The sequence below is a fragment of the Phaethon aethereus genome (assembly GCF_964289735.1).
Source record: "Phaethon aethereus genome assembly, chromosome: 1".
NCBI classification, from domain to species: Eukaryota; Metazoa; Chordata; class Aves; order Phaethontiformes; family Phaethontidae; genus Phaethon; species Phaethon aethereus.
In genome coordinates this window covers 77,514,198-77,531,064 of record NC_138575.1, presented here as the reverse complement: position 1 = coordinate 77,531,064, position 16,867 = coordinate 77,514,198, and the positions used below count along the sequence as shown (strand labels likewise).

General features: G+C 41.0%; 1 protein-coding gene across 1 annotated transcript in view; it reads left to right on the top strand.

The window, feature by feature from the left end:
* Window positions 1–16,867, top strand: part of SCUBE1 (signal peptide, CUB domain and EGF like domain containing 1) — a gene marked incomplete at both ends in the record, with an annotated part of 212,072 nt that overhangs the window by 127,320 nt on the left and 67,885 nt on the right. Inside the window, one exon of the mRNA XM_082012017.1 lies at window positions 12,398–12,514. Coding sequence (XP_081868143.1) covers window positions 12,398–12,514 — 117 coding nt within the window. The remainder of the gene's footprint in view (window positions 1–12,397; window positions 12,515–16,867) is intronic.

The following is a 16,867-nucleotide window of genomic DNA, read 5'->3' as shown; positions in this document are numbered from 1 at the left end:
GCACGTCTGTGGAGGAACAGAGATTGCTAGTAGTTTAACCCTTTTTTCACAGGCACCTCATTAGGAAAAAATGGTCTAAGGTAATCCATATACTTCATAGTCGCACTGGCTGAAACAGTGAGTGCTCTAAAGCTGGCATTCTGCTTCCAACCTTTAGCTTTAAGTTACACCAAGATTGATTTGTTCATGTGTCTGAGCCCTGAATTTAAGACAGTTATTCTAAGCATAAGATACTCTGTTCAGATCTTGTACAAAATTCAGACCAAGTGTAGAAGTAGATACGATTACACTCTGAGTATTATTACTCATAACTTTGCTTGGGCTCTGACCTGCTTGATAGGATAGCTTGACAGCTACTCTAAATTCACAGCTCCAGACTGCTCCATCATGAATTGCGCTTTGGCTGGCATAAAAGTTAGCTCAAAATAATCTTCTCTAATGTGGTACATATTTTGGGAACAAAGCCCAACCACCCTATTTCTGCTGACCCCAGTGAGCTTTAGGCTACTGCAAATGAATTCCAAGTGAAAGGCAGATGAATTGCTAGTTTGCTTTAACTTGCCCAATGGTCGGTGTTATTATTCGGCCAATCATAGGAACTAGCTAGAGAAAGCAAGCATTTTTCCCCTTTCATGTCTTCCTTTCACCTGTACCTACCGCTTACCATGTCAACCTAAATGGTTTACAGAAATTTAACAAACTTAGAAAGCATTCTTTGTTTTGGCGGGACTTCTATGTCTTCTCCTCCCTTTCGTCCTCAAGTCAGACATTGCCCAGAATTGTGTCTTTGGACAGCATTAAACACCTCAATGGCCTTTTATATTTGAGAATCAGCACAAGCCTGCCTCCCCATGTTTCCAACAGTAATTACCTTTAAACCAGTTACTAATTACTAATTAGTGTTAATTAGTGAGAAAAGAGGGCACAAACTGCACATTTTGCAGTGTATGGATTTCACTTTCTTTGGAGTTTGATGTCAGAAACCTACAGATGTGACCTAACCTAATCTTTTATTGCCAACCTGTTGCTGCCAAACATTCCTTTGTACAAGGCCTTAAGACAGAAGGTCAGTCTCTGATTCAGAGGAGATGGCAATAATTAGCTATACAGATTTCTTTCATTTCATTTCTTACAACATCTTTTTCTGTGGAAGAAGGTGCCATTAACTGCCCCTCTCATGCTTTTCCTAAGAGATAGATGATCAAGACAGCAGCTGCTGCAAGACTTCCTTGAATGTAGGTGATGACTTAAGTGGCTTCCCTCTCCATTTTCACTTGAGGTTATATATGCTTTCTTTTGTTTTCACTACAGCTGACCATTTTTGGTCTTCTGTTAAGGCTTCTTTGCATGTTTATATACATATTATTGAAAACAGCTCTTTCATTTACAGTTGTTCTCCACTCTTTCCAGTCATCACGTTATGATCAGGAGCTGGAAAACAAATAGGGCTTTCTGGATCTTTTTGACTGCAGACTGCCATGCTGGGTAACAGAAAAGATCAGAAAACTACTTCTCCATATCTCCAAAGAAAACACCTTGATGCTAAATGGCTTGCTTTTGCTTTCAGGCCTTGTGGCTTAAAGGATCTTCATGATAGAGCTGCATATCGATCAGAAAAGGGAAGGGGCATTGATCACTAGTGCAGTATTTCTATACTTTTTCTACATTCTGGCCATATCATGAAATTCAGATCATTCTCCTTCGTGCAGAGGTCCACTAGCACTCCTCTGACTTGTATTCTGCTCAGGATACAGCAGCACAGGTCAACACAGGAGAAGTACACTACATTGACTGGTATCTCGGTTGCCTGCACGATGGCTCGGAGACTAAACATGGCCTTTGTGCTTTTAGACAGTAATAGTACCAGCCCAAGGTATATTCAACATATTTTCCTGAGGGTTCTTTGTGACTGCCACCTGGCTCAGAATTCTTGTGTGATGGGCAGGATTACACCTTTACAGTGCAAAGAGGTGCTTGCCTCTTTCTGAAATCAATTTATTGCCTACCACCCAAAGAAGCTTATTTTGGTTTAGGTTTTCTTAAAAAAACTTTGATTACTTTGTTACTGATCCATTTCATTCCTTATACCCATGTACAGCATCTTTAGGTTTTTTAAATCTTTTTATCATTTAAGAGAATAATTTGAAAATGTATGTTATCGTAAGTACATTTTTATCACCATGAACAGTATATCAAATGTTTTAGCAGGTTGACTGAGATGGGGAAAGCAGAGGTTTGCATACAGGTGCAGGTATATGCACACATTGCAGAGTTTATGAGATTAATATTTAAGTGGAATCATAGAATCATAGAATCTTTGGGTTGGAAGGGACCTTTAAAGATCACCTAGTCCAACCCCCCCACAATGAGCAGGGATATCTTCCACTAGACCAGGTCAGAGCCCCCTCTGACCTGGAATGTTGCCAGGGATGGAGGATCTACGACCTCTCTGGGCAACCTGGGCCAGTGTTTCACTGCCCTCGTCGTCAAAAATGTCTTCCTTAGATCTAGTCTGAATCTACCCTCTTTTAGCTTAAAACCATTACCCTTGTCCTATTGCTACAGGCCCTGCTAAAAAGTCTGTCCCCAGCTTTCTTATAAGCCCCCTTCAGGTACTGGAAGGCTGCAATAAGGTCTCCTCAGGCTGAACAACCCCAACTCTCTCAGCCTGTCCTCACAGGAGAGGTGTTCCATCCCTCTGATCATTTTTGTGGCCCTCCTCTGGACCTGCTGCAACAGGTCCATGTCTTTCCTGTGCTGAGGGCTCCAGAGCTGGATGCAATGCTCTGGGTGTGGTCTCACCGGAGCAGAGTATAGGGGCAGAATCCCCTCCCTTGACCTGCTGGCCATGCTGCTTTAGATGCAGGCCAGGATACAGTTGGCCTTCTGGGCTGTGAGTGCACATTGTCCAGCTTTTCATCCACCAGTACCTCCAAGTCCTTCTGGGCAGGGCTACTCTTAATCCCTTCATCCCCCAGCCTGTATTGATACTGGGGGTTGCCCTCAACCCAGGTGCAGGACCCTGCACTTGGCCTTATTGAACCTCATGTTTCAATATTGAATTATTGAACCGCACAGGCCCATTCCTCGAGCTTGTCCAGGTCCCTCAGGGTGGCATCCCATTTGTCAGGGTGTGTCAACCACCCCACTCAACTTGGTGTCATCTGCAGACTTGCTGAGGATGCACTCGATCCCACTGTCATGTCACTGATGACGCTATTAAGGAGTACTGGTTCCCATATGGACCCCTGAGGGACACTGCTCATCACCGACCTCCATCTGAACATTGAGCCGTTGACCACTACCCTCTGGGGGCAACCATCCAACCAATTGCTCATCCACCCAACAGTCCACCCATTAAATCTCTCCAATTTAGAGAGGAATTAAGTAGAACATAATTAGAGACAATCCAAAATGACTGATCTTGATTAAGACAAGACAGCGACACCAACCGATCTGTTACGTAAGGCTTTTTCATATTAATCCTGTTGTGTATTATGCTAATCTAAATGCATTTAAGAGTGGATAGAAAAGATTAAATTATCTTATCCCTGTAAAAAATTACATTTGCAGAGGAATAAATCTTATCAGGGCAAAATGTAAGTTAATAAATGTGGGGAGTGTCAAGTCTTACTTTTAATTTCAGTACTATTGATAGTAATTTCTGTACTACTCATAACAATAAAAACAATGATATTTTACATTTATACAGCGTGTGTGTTAAATGAATTTCAAAAGATCTTACAAGTATAGGAAATACTGCATCTATTTTAAATGAGGAGACCAGTATGTCACAAATTTTCTTGTGAGCTTCAGCACAAGTCATTTGCCAAGGGTGACACAGCATCTTATGGGAAGCTAGGGAAGAAATTTAGGTCTCTGCTTCCATACTCCAATTTTCTGAACATGAATATTTCCTACTGAAAATATCATAGAATCATAGAATATCTCAAGTTGGAAGGGACCTATAAAGATAATCGAGTCCAACTCCCTGCTCCTCACAGGACTACCTAACACTAATCCATATGACTAAGAGTGTCGTCCAGATGCTTCTTGAATTGGTGCCATGACCACTTCCCTGGAGAGCCTGTTCCAGTGACTGACCATCCTCTCAGTGAAGAACCTTTTCCTAATGTCCAATCTGAACTCCTCCTGATGCAGCCTCATTCCATTTCCTTGTATGCCATCACTGATCACCAGAAAGAGGAGATCAGGACCTCCCTCTCCACTGCCCCTCTTGAGGAAGGTGTAAACTGTGATAAGGTCACCCCTCAGGCTTCTCTTCTCCACGCTGAACAAGCCAAGTGACCTCAGCCACTCCTCATAAGTATTGCCCTTGAGACCTTTCACCATCTTGGTCGCTCTCTTCTGGACACACTCTTAATAGTTTGATGTCCTTCTTATATTGAGGCACCCAAAACTGCACACAGTACTCAAGGTGGGGCTGCACCAGTGCAGTGTAACGTGGGACAATCACCTCACTTGACTGACTGGCTATGCTCTGCTTGATGCACCCCAGAACATGACTGGCCGTTTTGGCTTCCAGGGCACACTGTTGACTCATATTCAACTTGTCATCAATCCAAGCCCCTAGCTCTCTTTCCATAAGGCTGCTTTCCATCCTCTCACTTCCTAGTTTGTATGTATAAGCAGGATTACCCCATCTGAGGTGTAGAATCTAGCACATGCTTTTGTTAGATTTCATATAATGGGTGACTGCCCAGCTCTCTAGTCTATCCAGATCCCTCTGTAAGGCCTCTCTACCCTCGAGGGAGTCCACAGCTCCTCCTAATCTAGTATCATTTGTGACACTAAATGTATCAGATATGTATCAGCAATATGAATGTTTGAGATTCCAAAGAGGTCTTGAGCTTGAATCGGATACCGAGTAGACATGAACTATGCACTTGAATTTGACATGCTGCTTGCTGTGTTCATAGTACTTCCTTTCTCCCTCTTCCCCTCTAGTATTTTTTGTCAGGAATAAAGTAAAAGTGAAACTCTGATTCTTTAATCTCTGTAGGATATGTGAATCAGTTTCATTGAATCATAGACTCATGTAAATTGGAAGGGACCTCTGGAGGTCATCTAATCCAACCTCCACCTCAAAGAAAGGGCAACTATACCAGGTCACTCGGGGCCATGTCCAGTTGAGTTTTGCGTATCTCCAAGGATGTAGATTTCACAGCCTCCCTGGGAATCCACTCCTGTGTTTGACCACTCCCATGGTGAAGAATTTTTACCTTGTATCAAGCTGGAAATTCCCGTACTCTAACTTCAGTGTGTTGCCTCTTGTCCTTCCACTGTGCACCTCCAAGAAAAGGCTTGTTCCATCTTCTTTATACTGTCCCGTTAGATAGCTAACAACAGAAAGAAGATCTCTGAGCATTCTCTTGTTGAGGCTGAACAGCTCTCAGCTTCTCAGCCTCGTCATGTGCTCCAGCCCCCTAAACATGATCTTGATAGACCTCCACTGAATTTGCTCTAGTATGTCTATGTCTTTCTTGCACTGGAGTTCCCAATACTGGAGACAGCACTCCAAATGTTGTTACTCCAAGCACCAAATAGAGGGGTAGGGTCACTTTTCTTGATTTTCTGCTTGTACTCTTACTAATACAAGCCAGCATGTTGTTGGCCTTCTCTGCCTTAAGGAAACACTGCTGACTTCAATTCACCTTGTCCACCAGTGACCCCAGATTTTTCTCCAAAACTGCTTTATAGCCATTCAATTCTAAGCCTGTTCTGTTGTATGAAATTATTCCATCCCATACAAAGGATTTGGGCTTGCCTTCATTGAAGCTCGTAATGTTCCCCTCAGACCATTTTTTCTATCCTGTTAAGGCCCCTCTGAATAGCAGCCCAGCTCTCCAGTATATTGACCACGGCCCCAATTTGGTATCATCCACAAATTTGCAGAAAGTGTCATCCATCCCATAGTCCAGGATGTTAGTAGAGACATTAGGCAGTATTGGCCCTAATTTCACTACCTGAGAGATAGCTCTAGTGACAGACTGCCAGTTGGACTTTGTAACACTGATTCAGTCTTTTGAGTCCAGCTGTTCAGCCAATTTTCCACTCCCTTTATTGTCCACTTATCCAGTCTGTCTCGCACTGCTGTGGCCATAAGGGTACTATGGAAGACCATGTCAGATCACTTGCTAAACTTAAAGTGAAAAACATTCACAGCTCTTCCCTTATCCACAGTGTAAGTCCTGTCATTGTAGAAGGCTGTCTGCTTAATTAAGCATGATTTGCCTTCAGTAAGTCAACGCTGGCCATTACCAGTCATCTTGTCTTTCATGTGCCTGCAGATGGCTTCCAGGTTGATTTGCTCCATACAATTATGGGAGTCTGATGTGAGTCTGGCTGGCCAGTAGCTCCCCAGATCCCCCTTCTTGCCTTTCTTGATGTTTACCTTGTCCAGTCATCAGGAACCCTACCCTATCCTCATGACTTATCAAAGATTATAGAGAGTGACCTCACTAAGACATATATTATAATATGATCTTCAGATGTAACCCTTTTAGTCCCATAGGCCTATGTAAGTTTGTCCTGTTTTGCACCGTATCTCAGTTCCTAAAACTTGTTTTGGATCTCAGTTCAAATTGGCCCAGGCTGCCGAAGTGAATAATAAAGATTCCAAGATTTGCCTAATTTTGAGCAATACCCTTAAAATCATATTATGCTCTTTTGATCATAGAGATGAAATGAAGTCACAAAAATTGGAGGCAGATTTTGGAGACACCTGTCTTTGAGGCAGTTTTTCAATGACTTTATGAAATAATTGGCCATTTCCAAAAACCAGATTTGAATAGATGCTTACGTTTTGAATGGTTATGTTTACCTGTTTCATGAAAGAAGTTGAAATTTAGGTTTTCAGAAATGTTCCCAAACCATAACACGTGTTCAGACTTTCAGGCATTTAATAGTATTCAAAGCTAAATAAATCCTGTCTGGTGTCAGTCATCTTTTTAAGAAAGGGGCCAGGCTCTATTGCCACCTGCGAGAGATTCTGCTTTAGTTCAAAAACTTCAGAACTAGAACCTTTCTGCTAAACCCTTGCAGACACTGAAGTAACATATGAAAGGACTGAATACCCATGTAACTTAACCTGGCAACTTAGTCTGACATTCCCAATCCAGTGCTGAAGGACCAACAGCTCAAGCCTGTGCTTTTTAATAGGATATTTTAATACCCAGAAGCAGTGCACAGTCAGACCTTAATAGCCAGACCAGGTATCCACAGGGTATTCAGCCCCCTGAGCTGGAAGATGGGGATGGAGAGCAGAATAAACTCCCCATAATCCAGCAGGAAACAGTTAAGGACCTGCTATGCCACCTGGATACCCACAAGTCTATGGGGCCTGATGGGATCCACGCGAGAGTACTGAGGGAGCTGGTGGAGGAGCTTGCCAAGCCCCTCTCCGTCATTTATCAGCAGTCCTGGTTAACAGGGGAGGTCCCAGATGACTGGAGGCTTGCTGATGTGATGTCCATCTACAGGAAGGGCCGGAAGGAGGATCGGGGAACTACAGGCCTGTCAGCCTGACCTCGGTGCCGGGTAAGATTATGGAGAGGTTCATCTTGAGGATGCTCACAGGGCATGTGCAGGACAACCAAGGGATCAGGCCCAGCCAGCACGGGTTCATGAAAGGCAGGTCCTGCTTGAGCAACCTGATCTCCTTCTATGACCAGGTGACCCATCCACTGGATGAGAGAAAGGCTGTGGACGTTGTCTACCTGGACTTTAGTAAAGCCTTTGACAGCGTCTCTAGCATTCTCCTGAAGAAACTGGCAGCTCATGGCTTAGACAGGTGTACTCTTCACTGGGTGAAAAACTGGTTGGTCGGCCAAGCCCAGAGAGTTGTGGTGAACGGAGTTAAATCCAGGTGGCGGCCGGTCACAAGCGGTGTTCCCCAGGGCTCAGTTCTGGGACCAGTCTTTTTTAATATCTTTATTGATGACCTGGATGAAGGGATTGAGTGCTCCCTCAGTAAGTTTGCAGATGACACCAAGTTGGGCAGGAGTGTTGATCTGCTTGAAGGTAGGAAGGCTCTGCAGAGGGATCTGGACAGGCTGGATCGATGGGCAGAGGTCAACTGTATGAGGTTTAATAAGGCCAAGTGCCGGGTGCTGCACTTTGGTCACAGCAACTCCATGCAATGCTACAGGCTTGAGGAGAAATGGCTGGAGAGCTGCCCAAGCGGAAAAGGACCTGGGGGTCCTGGTTGACAGCCGGTTGAACATGAGCCGGCAGTGTGCTCAGGTGGCCAAGGCAGCCAACAACAGGTCCTGGCCTGTATCAGGAATAGTGTGGCCAGCAGGAGCAGGGAGGTGATTGTGACCCTGTACTCGGCACTGGTGAGGCTGCACCTCGAATCCTGTGTTCAGTTTTGGGCCCCTCACTACAGAAAGAACGTTGAGGTGCTGGAATGTGTCCAGAGAAGGTCAATGAAGCTGGTGAGGGGTCTGGAGCACAAGTCTTAAGCAGAGCGGCTGAGGGAACTGGGGTTGTTCAGTCTGGAGAAAAGGAGGCTGAGGGGACACCTCATCACTCTCTACAACTTACCTGAAAGGAGGTTGTTGTGAGGTGGGTGTTGGTCTCTTCTCCCACGTAACTAGCGATAGGATGAGAGGAAATGGTCTCAAGTTGCGCCAGGGGAGGTTTAGACTGGATATTAGGAAAAATGTCTTTACTGAGAGAGTGGCCAAACATTGGAACAGGCTGCCCAGGGAGGTGGTGAAGTCACCATCACTGGAGGTGTTCAAAAAATGTGTAGACATGGCTATTCAGGACATGGTTTAATGGGCATGGTGGTGTTGGGTTGATGGTTGGACTTGATGATCTTAAAGGTCTTTTCCAACCTTAATGATTCTGTGATTCTATATCCAATAGCACAGTGGACTATTGTTAAAATAATAAATATCCTAACTGAGCAAACCATAGGTATAGGAAGTTGGTAATAATTTGGGTTACTTCTTGTCTGTAGATCCAGGGACCAGATATATGAGAGAGTGTTCCAGAATTAGGAGCTTACATTGGAAAAACACGATGTAAGTTGTCCCAGACTGCCTTATGTAAATAGATGTCCTTTTCTTTAGATACCTGTTTCTGTCTGAGTTTTCTGGTGGGAATTCAGTAAGGGTGTAAGCAGGGCTGCAAACATCACTTTAAATTCACAGTAAAGTCTAATAGTTTCAAATGGTGATCTTTATCATAATTCGTAAGGAATCTAAACGTCAGTTACATGACACTGCTTTATTTGTGTCTTCCAGTTCTCTTTCTGCTCCCTCATCAGAACAAAAAACATCAGAAATGTGCCAAAAAATCTGAAACAAACAGAAAGAGTAATAAGTATGCTGAAGTTGCCTCTCACGGAGAAAAAAAACAGTGGAAAATGGTCCGTAGGATCAGTATCACCATGAAGATCTGATCCAAATTTTGAACATCTGTTCTTTCCCTTCCATATAAGTATAGCTTCTCCAGTGTGGTAGTTTGGAAATAAGTAATTTGTTTCTGCTCTTTATTTGAGACCTAAAACTTTTATTTGTATTACAAATATATACTGAAGTTTGATAGTGGTGAGCTGAAGAATGTGTTGAAGTCATTTCTAACAGAAACACAGGTGGTGATGCTTCAGTTTATGTTGTATATAGGCCTCAACTATTCTGTTTGATGTAGTTCATAATACCTCTTTCCCACATTCTGCTGTTCACGTTCGCTTTCTTTTACTAATGTTTTCTCATGACCTTGAGTTTAAGGAATTTCATCATTACATTTCTCCGATTATCCAAAATGCTAGAGGTACTGTCAGATGTCCTCTTGCTCACTTGGATCTTCAGTCTGTTAGAGTTTGTCATGTATTAAAGTCAGAGTCACCAGGAAAGGTTGAAGGGTATTTACCCTTTTTGGTTTGTTTTACTAAATCTGTGTGAAAATAAGAAAAGCTGGCTTGATGCCTTCTATTTATACATAGAAATAACTCTTGTTCACTGAATGACCCTTACCCTATAGATCCAGTCATCCATGCCATGGGAAAAAAAAAAGGTTGTGTCTATTCATTTTCACTGGATGTCATCCAGAAAGCAGAAATATTACTGCTTATGTTCATCTGGTGTTGATGAACTGCAATAAAAGACTCTTCATATGCCAAAGTTAATCCGCTAACATAACATAAGATTTACTGCTCTTTGCAGTGCCATGCCAAATGTACATCTTCAGCACTTTTTCCTGTTTTTTAACCTAAACTCTTTACTCCTGGCAAATCATCCTACCGTTAAACTGTACCCAAGTAAAAAAGTTTTAAATTACCTGAAACTTTCTCCCTTCTCTGAAATATAAAATCATTTGATATGTTGGCCTATGAGGACACACACACATTGACATACAAATGGAAATGCCAGCATTGTCATTTACAGAATTCTTCAGGCAGCAGTGTCAGCTTCTAAGTCTATAAAATAGTCCTTTGCAGGGGAGTAAATGAAAATCAGAACTATATTACTTAAACAGTTAGGTTCAGGTCCTGCAAGTTGTACCCAAGGTGAGCAAGAATTCCACCTGAAAATAAGGAGTTGCAGACTCAGCCCCATTTTCAGAAAGCTGTTCCAGAAAACATGTCAATCCATTTGTTAGCTGTGCTTGCTGGCAGTTACATGCAAATCCATTTCTGTACTGATTGCTTTTTCTACATTATGTTATTACACAGCATACATGGCATAAAAGATTTAAAATCTACCTAGTAGATCATGTGTGAATGTACATGGACAGCAGAGTTCTGTCCCATGCTCTTAATGCATGTGTGTCCCATGTTTCAGTTTTTTCATAAGTGGATGAGCAGCTTATTCCACAACTGATGTAGAGGTCTATGCCAGTACAAAAGAAAAAAAAAACAAACCCACAGTTACACTTTTTTTCTCTTATTTTGAAGCAGTGAAGTCCCTCCAGAGGGCCAGTCTAAGTTCACCTTGAGGGCATTAGCAGAGGCTACTTTAAAATAAAAATCTTTTAGTACTAGTCAATAGAAAGATAAAGCCTTTTCTGTTCTGTGTAAATAATTTTTGATCAATGTACTGTTCTAAGGCAATTCCCAATTAGCATATCCTATAGCTTATTGTCAGACCCTGTCCACAGGGTACAATTGTGACACGGGGTTTGAATATTCAGCGATAGGAGTCTGTAAATCTGAGTAAGTAATGACAAAGCCTCTTTAGGGAAAGCCAGAATGAGGTGAACTGAGTAGAATAATGGCAATCTTGGGGGGTGGGGGGGTGTTTTAATTTAATCAAAGCCAGAGCAACTGAAAAAGATACTATTAAAAGGACTTGCTCTCTGAAGTAAATACTTTTCAGACAAATGCACCGTTCAAACTGACGTGCTAAATTGTAACGTGCTTACATCCACTCTATTCTCTGGATCAAAGCAAAGTTAATCATTTCACTTGCCTTTTATCTATTTTATAGATGTGTGTGTGGGTATGTGTGAGTATGGATGCATAGGGTGTGCGCATGTGCACACATGAGTAACAGAAAATAATGGCAATGAGGGAGGGGTTTTTGCTTTTTCTGTAATGAAGTTGAAGATTTTTTTTAATGTAGTGGTACCTAATAGTCATTGCCCACCGTTGTAAAAGCTCAGAAGTATTGCAGCTTTCTCTTGCCTGTGTTTGCCCAGCCACCCTTCTACATACTACAAGCACTGGGAAATTTCAATGACACAGCTTGGAATGGGTTCAGTGACCTCAATTATGCCCTCCCACCCACTCCAAACTCCTTTCAATTTGCAAAAAGCTTTAAGTGGACAAAACCCAGATGCCTTTTGCTTGTAGATCAGTAAGAACAGATTGGGCATGTAGGTTCTTGTCAAAGTGATATATGTAGTTCATTTTCCATTAACTCTTTCTTAACTAAGGGTTTTAAATTCTCAGGTCCAAGTCTAGCACTCTGCTTTGCTTTCTACTGCTTTTTAAAGTTCATTATGCCTACAACAGCATTTAAAAAAATGAACCTTAAAAAGCCTCAGCTAGACATTGACTGATACGAAACAGACTGAATGTTTGGTTCTGCTTCTAAAGGCAATCACTTTTTTTCTTTTTAAACTTGTTTCATATGTAATAACCCCATCCTATTGTCTAAGACAGTTCAAAAGCACTAACTAAATATAATAAATAAAAACACCCGTTTGGGGGGAGAAAGAAGTCATGACTTGTGGAAATGATTTACAAGTCAAAACCAGTACATGGGCCCTGATGACCTTGAGAGCTTGCTTCAGTTGGCTTGCTTGAACTTAGATTGCTTTCATAATGTTGTCATTTTGCCCCAAAGAGTCAGTGCCTCTCCCCTCCCCCAGAACATTTCATTACACTGCCTTTCTCCCTCTCTCTTTCTCTTTCATTCTGCAGAAACATGTGCTGTCAATAATGGAGGCTGTGATCGGACTTGCAAGGATACCGCAACAGGGGTACGATGCAGTTGCCCAGTTGGATTTACCCTGCAGCCTGATGGGAAAACGTGCAAAGGTCAGCTTCTGTTTGCTTTGCAATGCATCATTTGCCTTCAGCGGTTCCAGTACAAGATGTAAATATTCAGTTATTTAATCAATACTTTTAAGTTAAGGCAATACTGGCATAGTGATCGCAATTGAGTTCATTAGCTTTCTCCTTCCCTAATTTTTCTGTATTTACCTATTTCAATCATTTTTCTCTCAGTTTATTAGAGGGTTTTATTACTGCAAAGAAATGAGATACAGAGGTCAAACTGTTTCAAACTGACCAGAGATTTAGAGGAACAATTCTGGGCTGCAAAAAGCCTTCAGTTTCAAAAGGTAGTCTGATACCCTTGTAAAACTTCAGTCACTTAATGGTGTCTGAATTTGTCTATTCAAAAAGCAAGTTAAAATTCTCAACGAGTACTTTGTTACCTGCATATAATCAACTGGTTATTACTAAGTGAAGCCAAGCAAAAGATGCAGAGGAATTGCTCAAAAAAACCCAGACAATTGTCCATTTCTGCCCCTTCAAAATATAAGTAGCCAGCTACAAAGGAAAACCAAAACAACATTTACTAGTGCACAAGTCTAAACCATACAGCTGATGCTCAGATTTTACTGTTCCAAAGGCAGCACAAGAACTTTGGTGTTTTGTCCTTCATGAGTGTGTTAAAACTGAGGTCAGGGGAAGAGAGAACAGAAAAGAGCATCTGATATCACTGACAACATCTGTTCTCAGTTAAGGAGACAGGGACAGTTCTCAAATATCCCTGCAGAATCACACAACAGCACTATGCACACAAGTCGATTTGGATCCATGTTAGTAGGATCAGGCTGGTTAGTAGGACCATCAACCGTTTTCCCATCTTCCTATGTATTTCTTTTGAGCTCCATTGCAAGAGACTTGGTGATGGACACCCAGGAGGACATTGCATATATGGTTGTCACAGAGAATACTTTTTTATCACTCAGTGACTTAGCATAAGTTGACCTAACTTGCTAAGAAACTATTGGGACTTTTTTCCTTCAAAGTAACCAGAAATGTCAGAATATATTCAGTCTGGGGCTTGATGTTACTTAAAATAGTAAACCCCACAAAAATAAACAGAAAATGTGTGGTTTCCTCTTGCTCCAGGCTGAAAAATCCCAGTGCTTGGGCATGATCCTGTTAGTATTTATAGAAATAACAGTCCATTTGCCTGTTTATTTGAAAATAAAACATTTAAACTGCCATTGCACACAATGTTAATAGTTAAGGGTGAGCACACATCAAAAATAAGTCGTTTTAGTTCAAGCCACATAAAAATAAATCTTCACTTTTACAGGCAGACTAGCTAAGCCATAGCAGAGCAGTAACAGTGATTCCACCAAGTGCTTAAAAAGGAGGCATTTTAATACTGTAGCATGCACCTAGACTTGATCATAATGTTTATTATTGAAACTGCATCATGAAAAAAAAGATTATTTCTAAATTTAGAACTTTGGCCATAGAACTAATATGAAACAATATTTATGTAATAATTAAGTCTATAATTAGTGCTACAGACAAAATGAAATACTCAACTGATCCTCAAACCAAATACCCTAGCTCTCAGCTCCTTCATAGTTTTTTCTTTTCCCCTTTTTTATGAGAAGAAAATACAAAAAACAGAATCTGTATTTTTATGATGCTGCAGACTCTTACTTTCTTAAAATAAGCAGCAACTGGAAATTAACTCACATGGTTTAACAAACCAATCAGGCCATTTCTTTTTAACCCTTATTGACATTTTAGGAAATACTCTTCATCATAAAATGGTAAAATATATGTTTTGCATTTAATTTAACTGAAGTTAATAATATTTACCTAATGTATTGCACTGTGAGTTTTCTGGGCTAGATTCTGCTTCCCTGAAGCTAAAATAACTTCCCATTTAAATCTGTGCATAAAGGATCCTGCACTTAAACTGACCAGTGAAGTTTCTTCCATAGCTTTTGCAGGCAGCCCTTTGTCAAGGCTGCTCTCTAAGATTTACATCTTCTGAGTGCAAAAGTGAGCATTTTGGTGGAGTGTCATTGATGCCTTCTCGACTCCTCTTGCTTATAGGTGGGGAAATTCACCTGGAAAAAGCTGGGGTGGAGAAATTCAGTGTGCACATGTTCCTTCCTCTGTCTTCTCTAGGAAACAAAAGAAAAGTGTCATCAACTCAAGTTTTCTTCTTTGATTCTTTTTCTCTTTGGTGTCCTTGATTTGACTGGCCCACAATTTCTCATATATACAGTTCAGTATATACCTGATATATATTCTAGCTGTAACATTACATTTGTGTGGTAAGAGCCATGGATTGTCTATGGGATGCCCTTTAAAGCATCTTCAGGGATCTGAAGATCTGCAGCTGTCGTATCCTGTCTTTCTTGGGCAGAGTTGTCAATTCCATCAAGTGTCACAGCATGTCCAAGTGAGGTTTTTCATAGAAGCATCATTTTAAGAGAGGTTATATTTCTAAATATGGAAGAAAGATATGCCATTATCTAATAAAGGAGAGAGACAGGGCATGTATGAAAGGCTGAGAGAAACTGCAGGGTTAATTAATATATTAATAGAAAAATACAGTTGTGGGTTGAGCAAAATGATTCATATGTTTAGATTGAATTTAGCAAATAATGTTGACCAAAAATAATGTTTTTGTTGGAAACTCTATGATTTTTCAGTCCATTTTGGCATCTTCCGCTCTAAGACATTTTACATAGTGCAGCTACTATTTGAAATTGTGTAGTTGCTTAGGTTCAAGAGGCTTAAATAAGACTCAAAGAAACATCTGAACTTTTGAGTACTCCGAGGTGGACATTTTGTAGTTTGTTAATCTGTAATTCTAGCTCACTTGTAGGTGATTGCCTCAATAGTGCACTTTTACCATACTGCTATTTTATGGAAATCTATTGCCACTTTTCTTCCTTATTTTTTACAAGGGAATCAGGTTATATTAAAGAACATTTAGTTTTAAATTAATAAAATAAATAAAAATATTATCTTTCTAAATAACAACAATTCCTAGATGGTTCTGTTAAAAAATCACGACTAGTCTGGTTTAGGCATTGTACAGACATATAAAGGGAAAAAGAGTGTGCTGTCCAAAATGTTCACAGGTCTTTGTTTAGTAGTTGGAATTTCATTAACTGGTTAGTATAGAAAAAAGGCAAGCATGCATACAAAAGGCAAGGCAATTTTTAAAAAAAGATTATATGCAAACATGCTTTATTTGCCAAAAGATGGCAAACAAACCCTATTAAATGTAGCTAACTGTTCTACAATTTATTTGAAATGTCGTATTTCCTATTCTCTGATTCTACCATAAAGGCTGGGATGGATTCAAATCACAGAGTACAGAACTGTCTGGACTGAAACTCTGGTATACCTCCTGGCCCTTTCCCAATGTAGCAGAGAATGGAGGGTGCAGGAAAGCAATTTCCAAGTAATGCAAGGGACCTGCCTTCAGCAGTTTTGCATGTCAACCTCTTTCACAGACTCAGTGGGAAATGAGAGTTCATTGTACCTCAAAGAATCAAGCTCCTTTTGTTAATGCAGAGTGCAGTCCAGTTTATATCAAATGTCAATAAAATAAGAAAAAAGAATTGTTGTGGAGAAAGTTTTAACATGGAACGTGTACAGGTAGCTGCATAGCCCATAGGAAGACTACTTTAGCAGAAGATTGTTTTGGTTTCTGGAAGCTGAAAAAGTCTTTTTTATCTCTGATTCTTTCTCCCTTACGTGTATTACTTACCTGGTCTTTTAGTGAAATAAAAGCAAAAGTGCTGTCTGTGATCTAGTTAGAGGGACCTTCAGGTGTATCAATGGTGGCTGGGATAAAAATTCATTAACCTTTTGCTGTTCTTTAAAAGTCAGTCTCAAACTCAAGTCTTCCCTCAGCTGGGTTGGCACACAATGGAGAACACTCCTTTTTTCCCTTCAACTTTTCTATCAACTTGGCTCTTAACAAGCCAAACCATGGATGCTTTCGTCAGCTAAGAGAAGAGTCACATCCCGGAAAGATGTGACTCTCTAGCAGAAAGAGTTCCACATTCTCCCTCTAATTAATGCTGTCTAATTTCTTCTACCATTGTAACTGCATGATCCCAGCTTGATGCTGAGTTCATTTGGTGCTGTTGATTATTGTGCTACATACAACAAAACAGTGTAGTTCATTTCCTTCAATGCCTACCAAGTCATCCCACAGAAGTCAGCAAATACAGACAGAAAGGGAGCCAGAGGATGAAAAGACATAGTGGCCCAGGATGCTTATTGCTCATTGCCGCCTACCCACTTTTTAATATCCCCTATATTGTGCATATCAGGGTTTCTGTGGTCCCTAGCTCCCTTGCTTATTGGCTTCTGTGCATCCTTCCT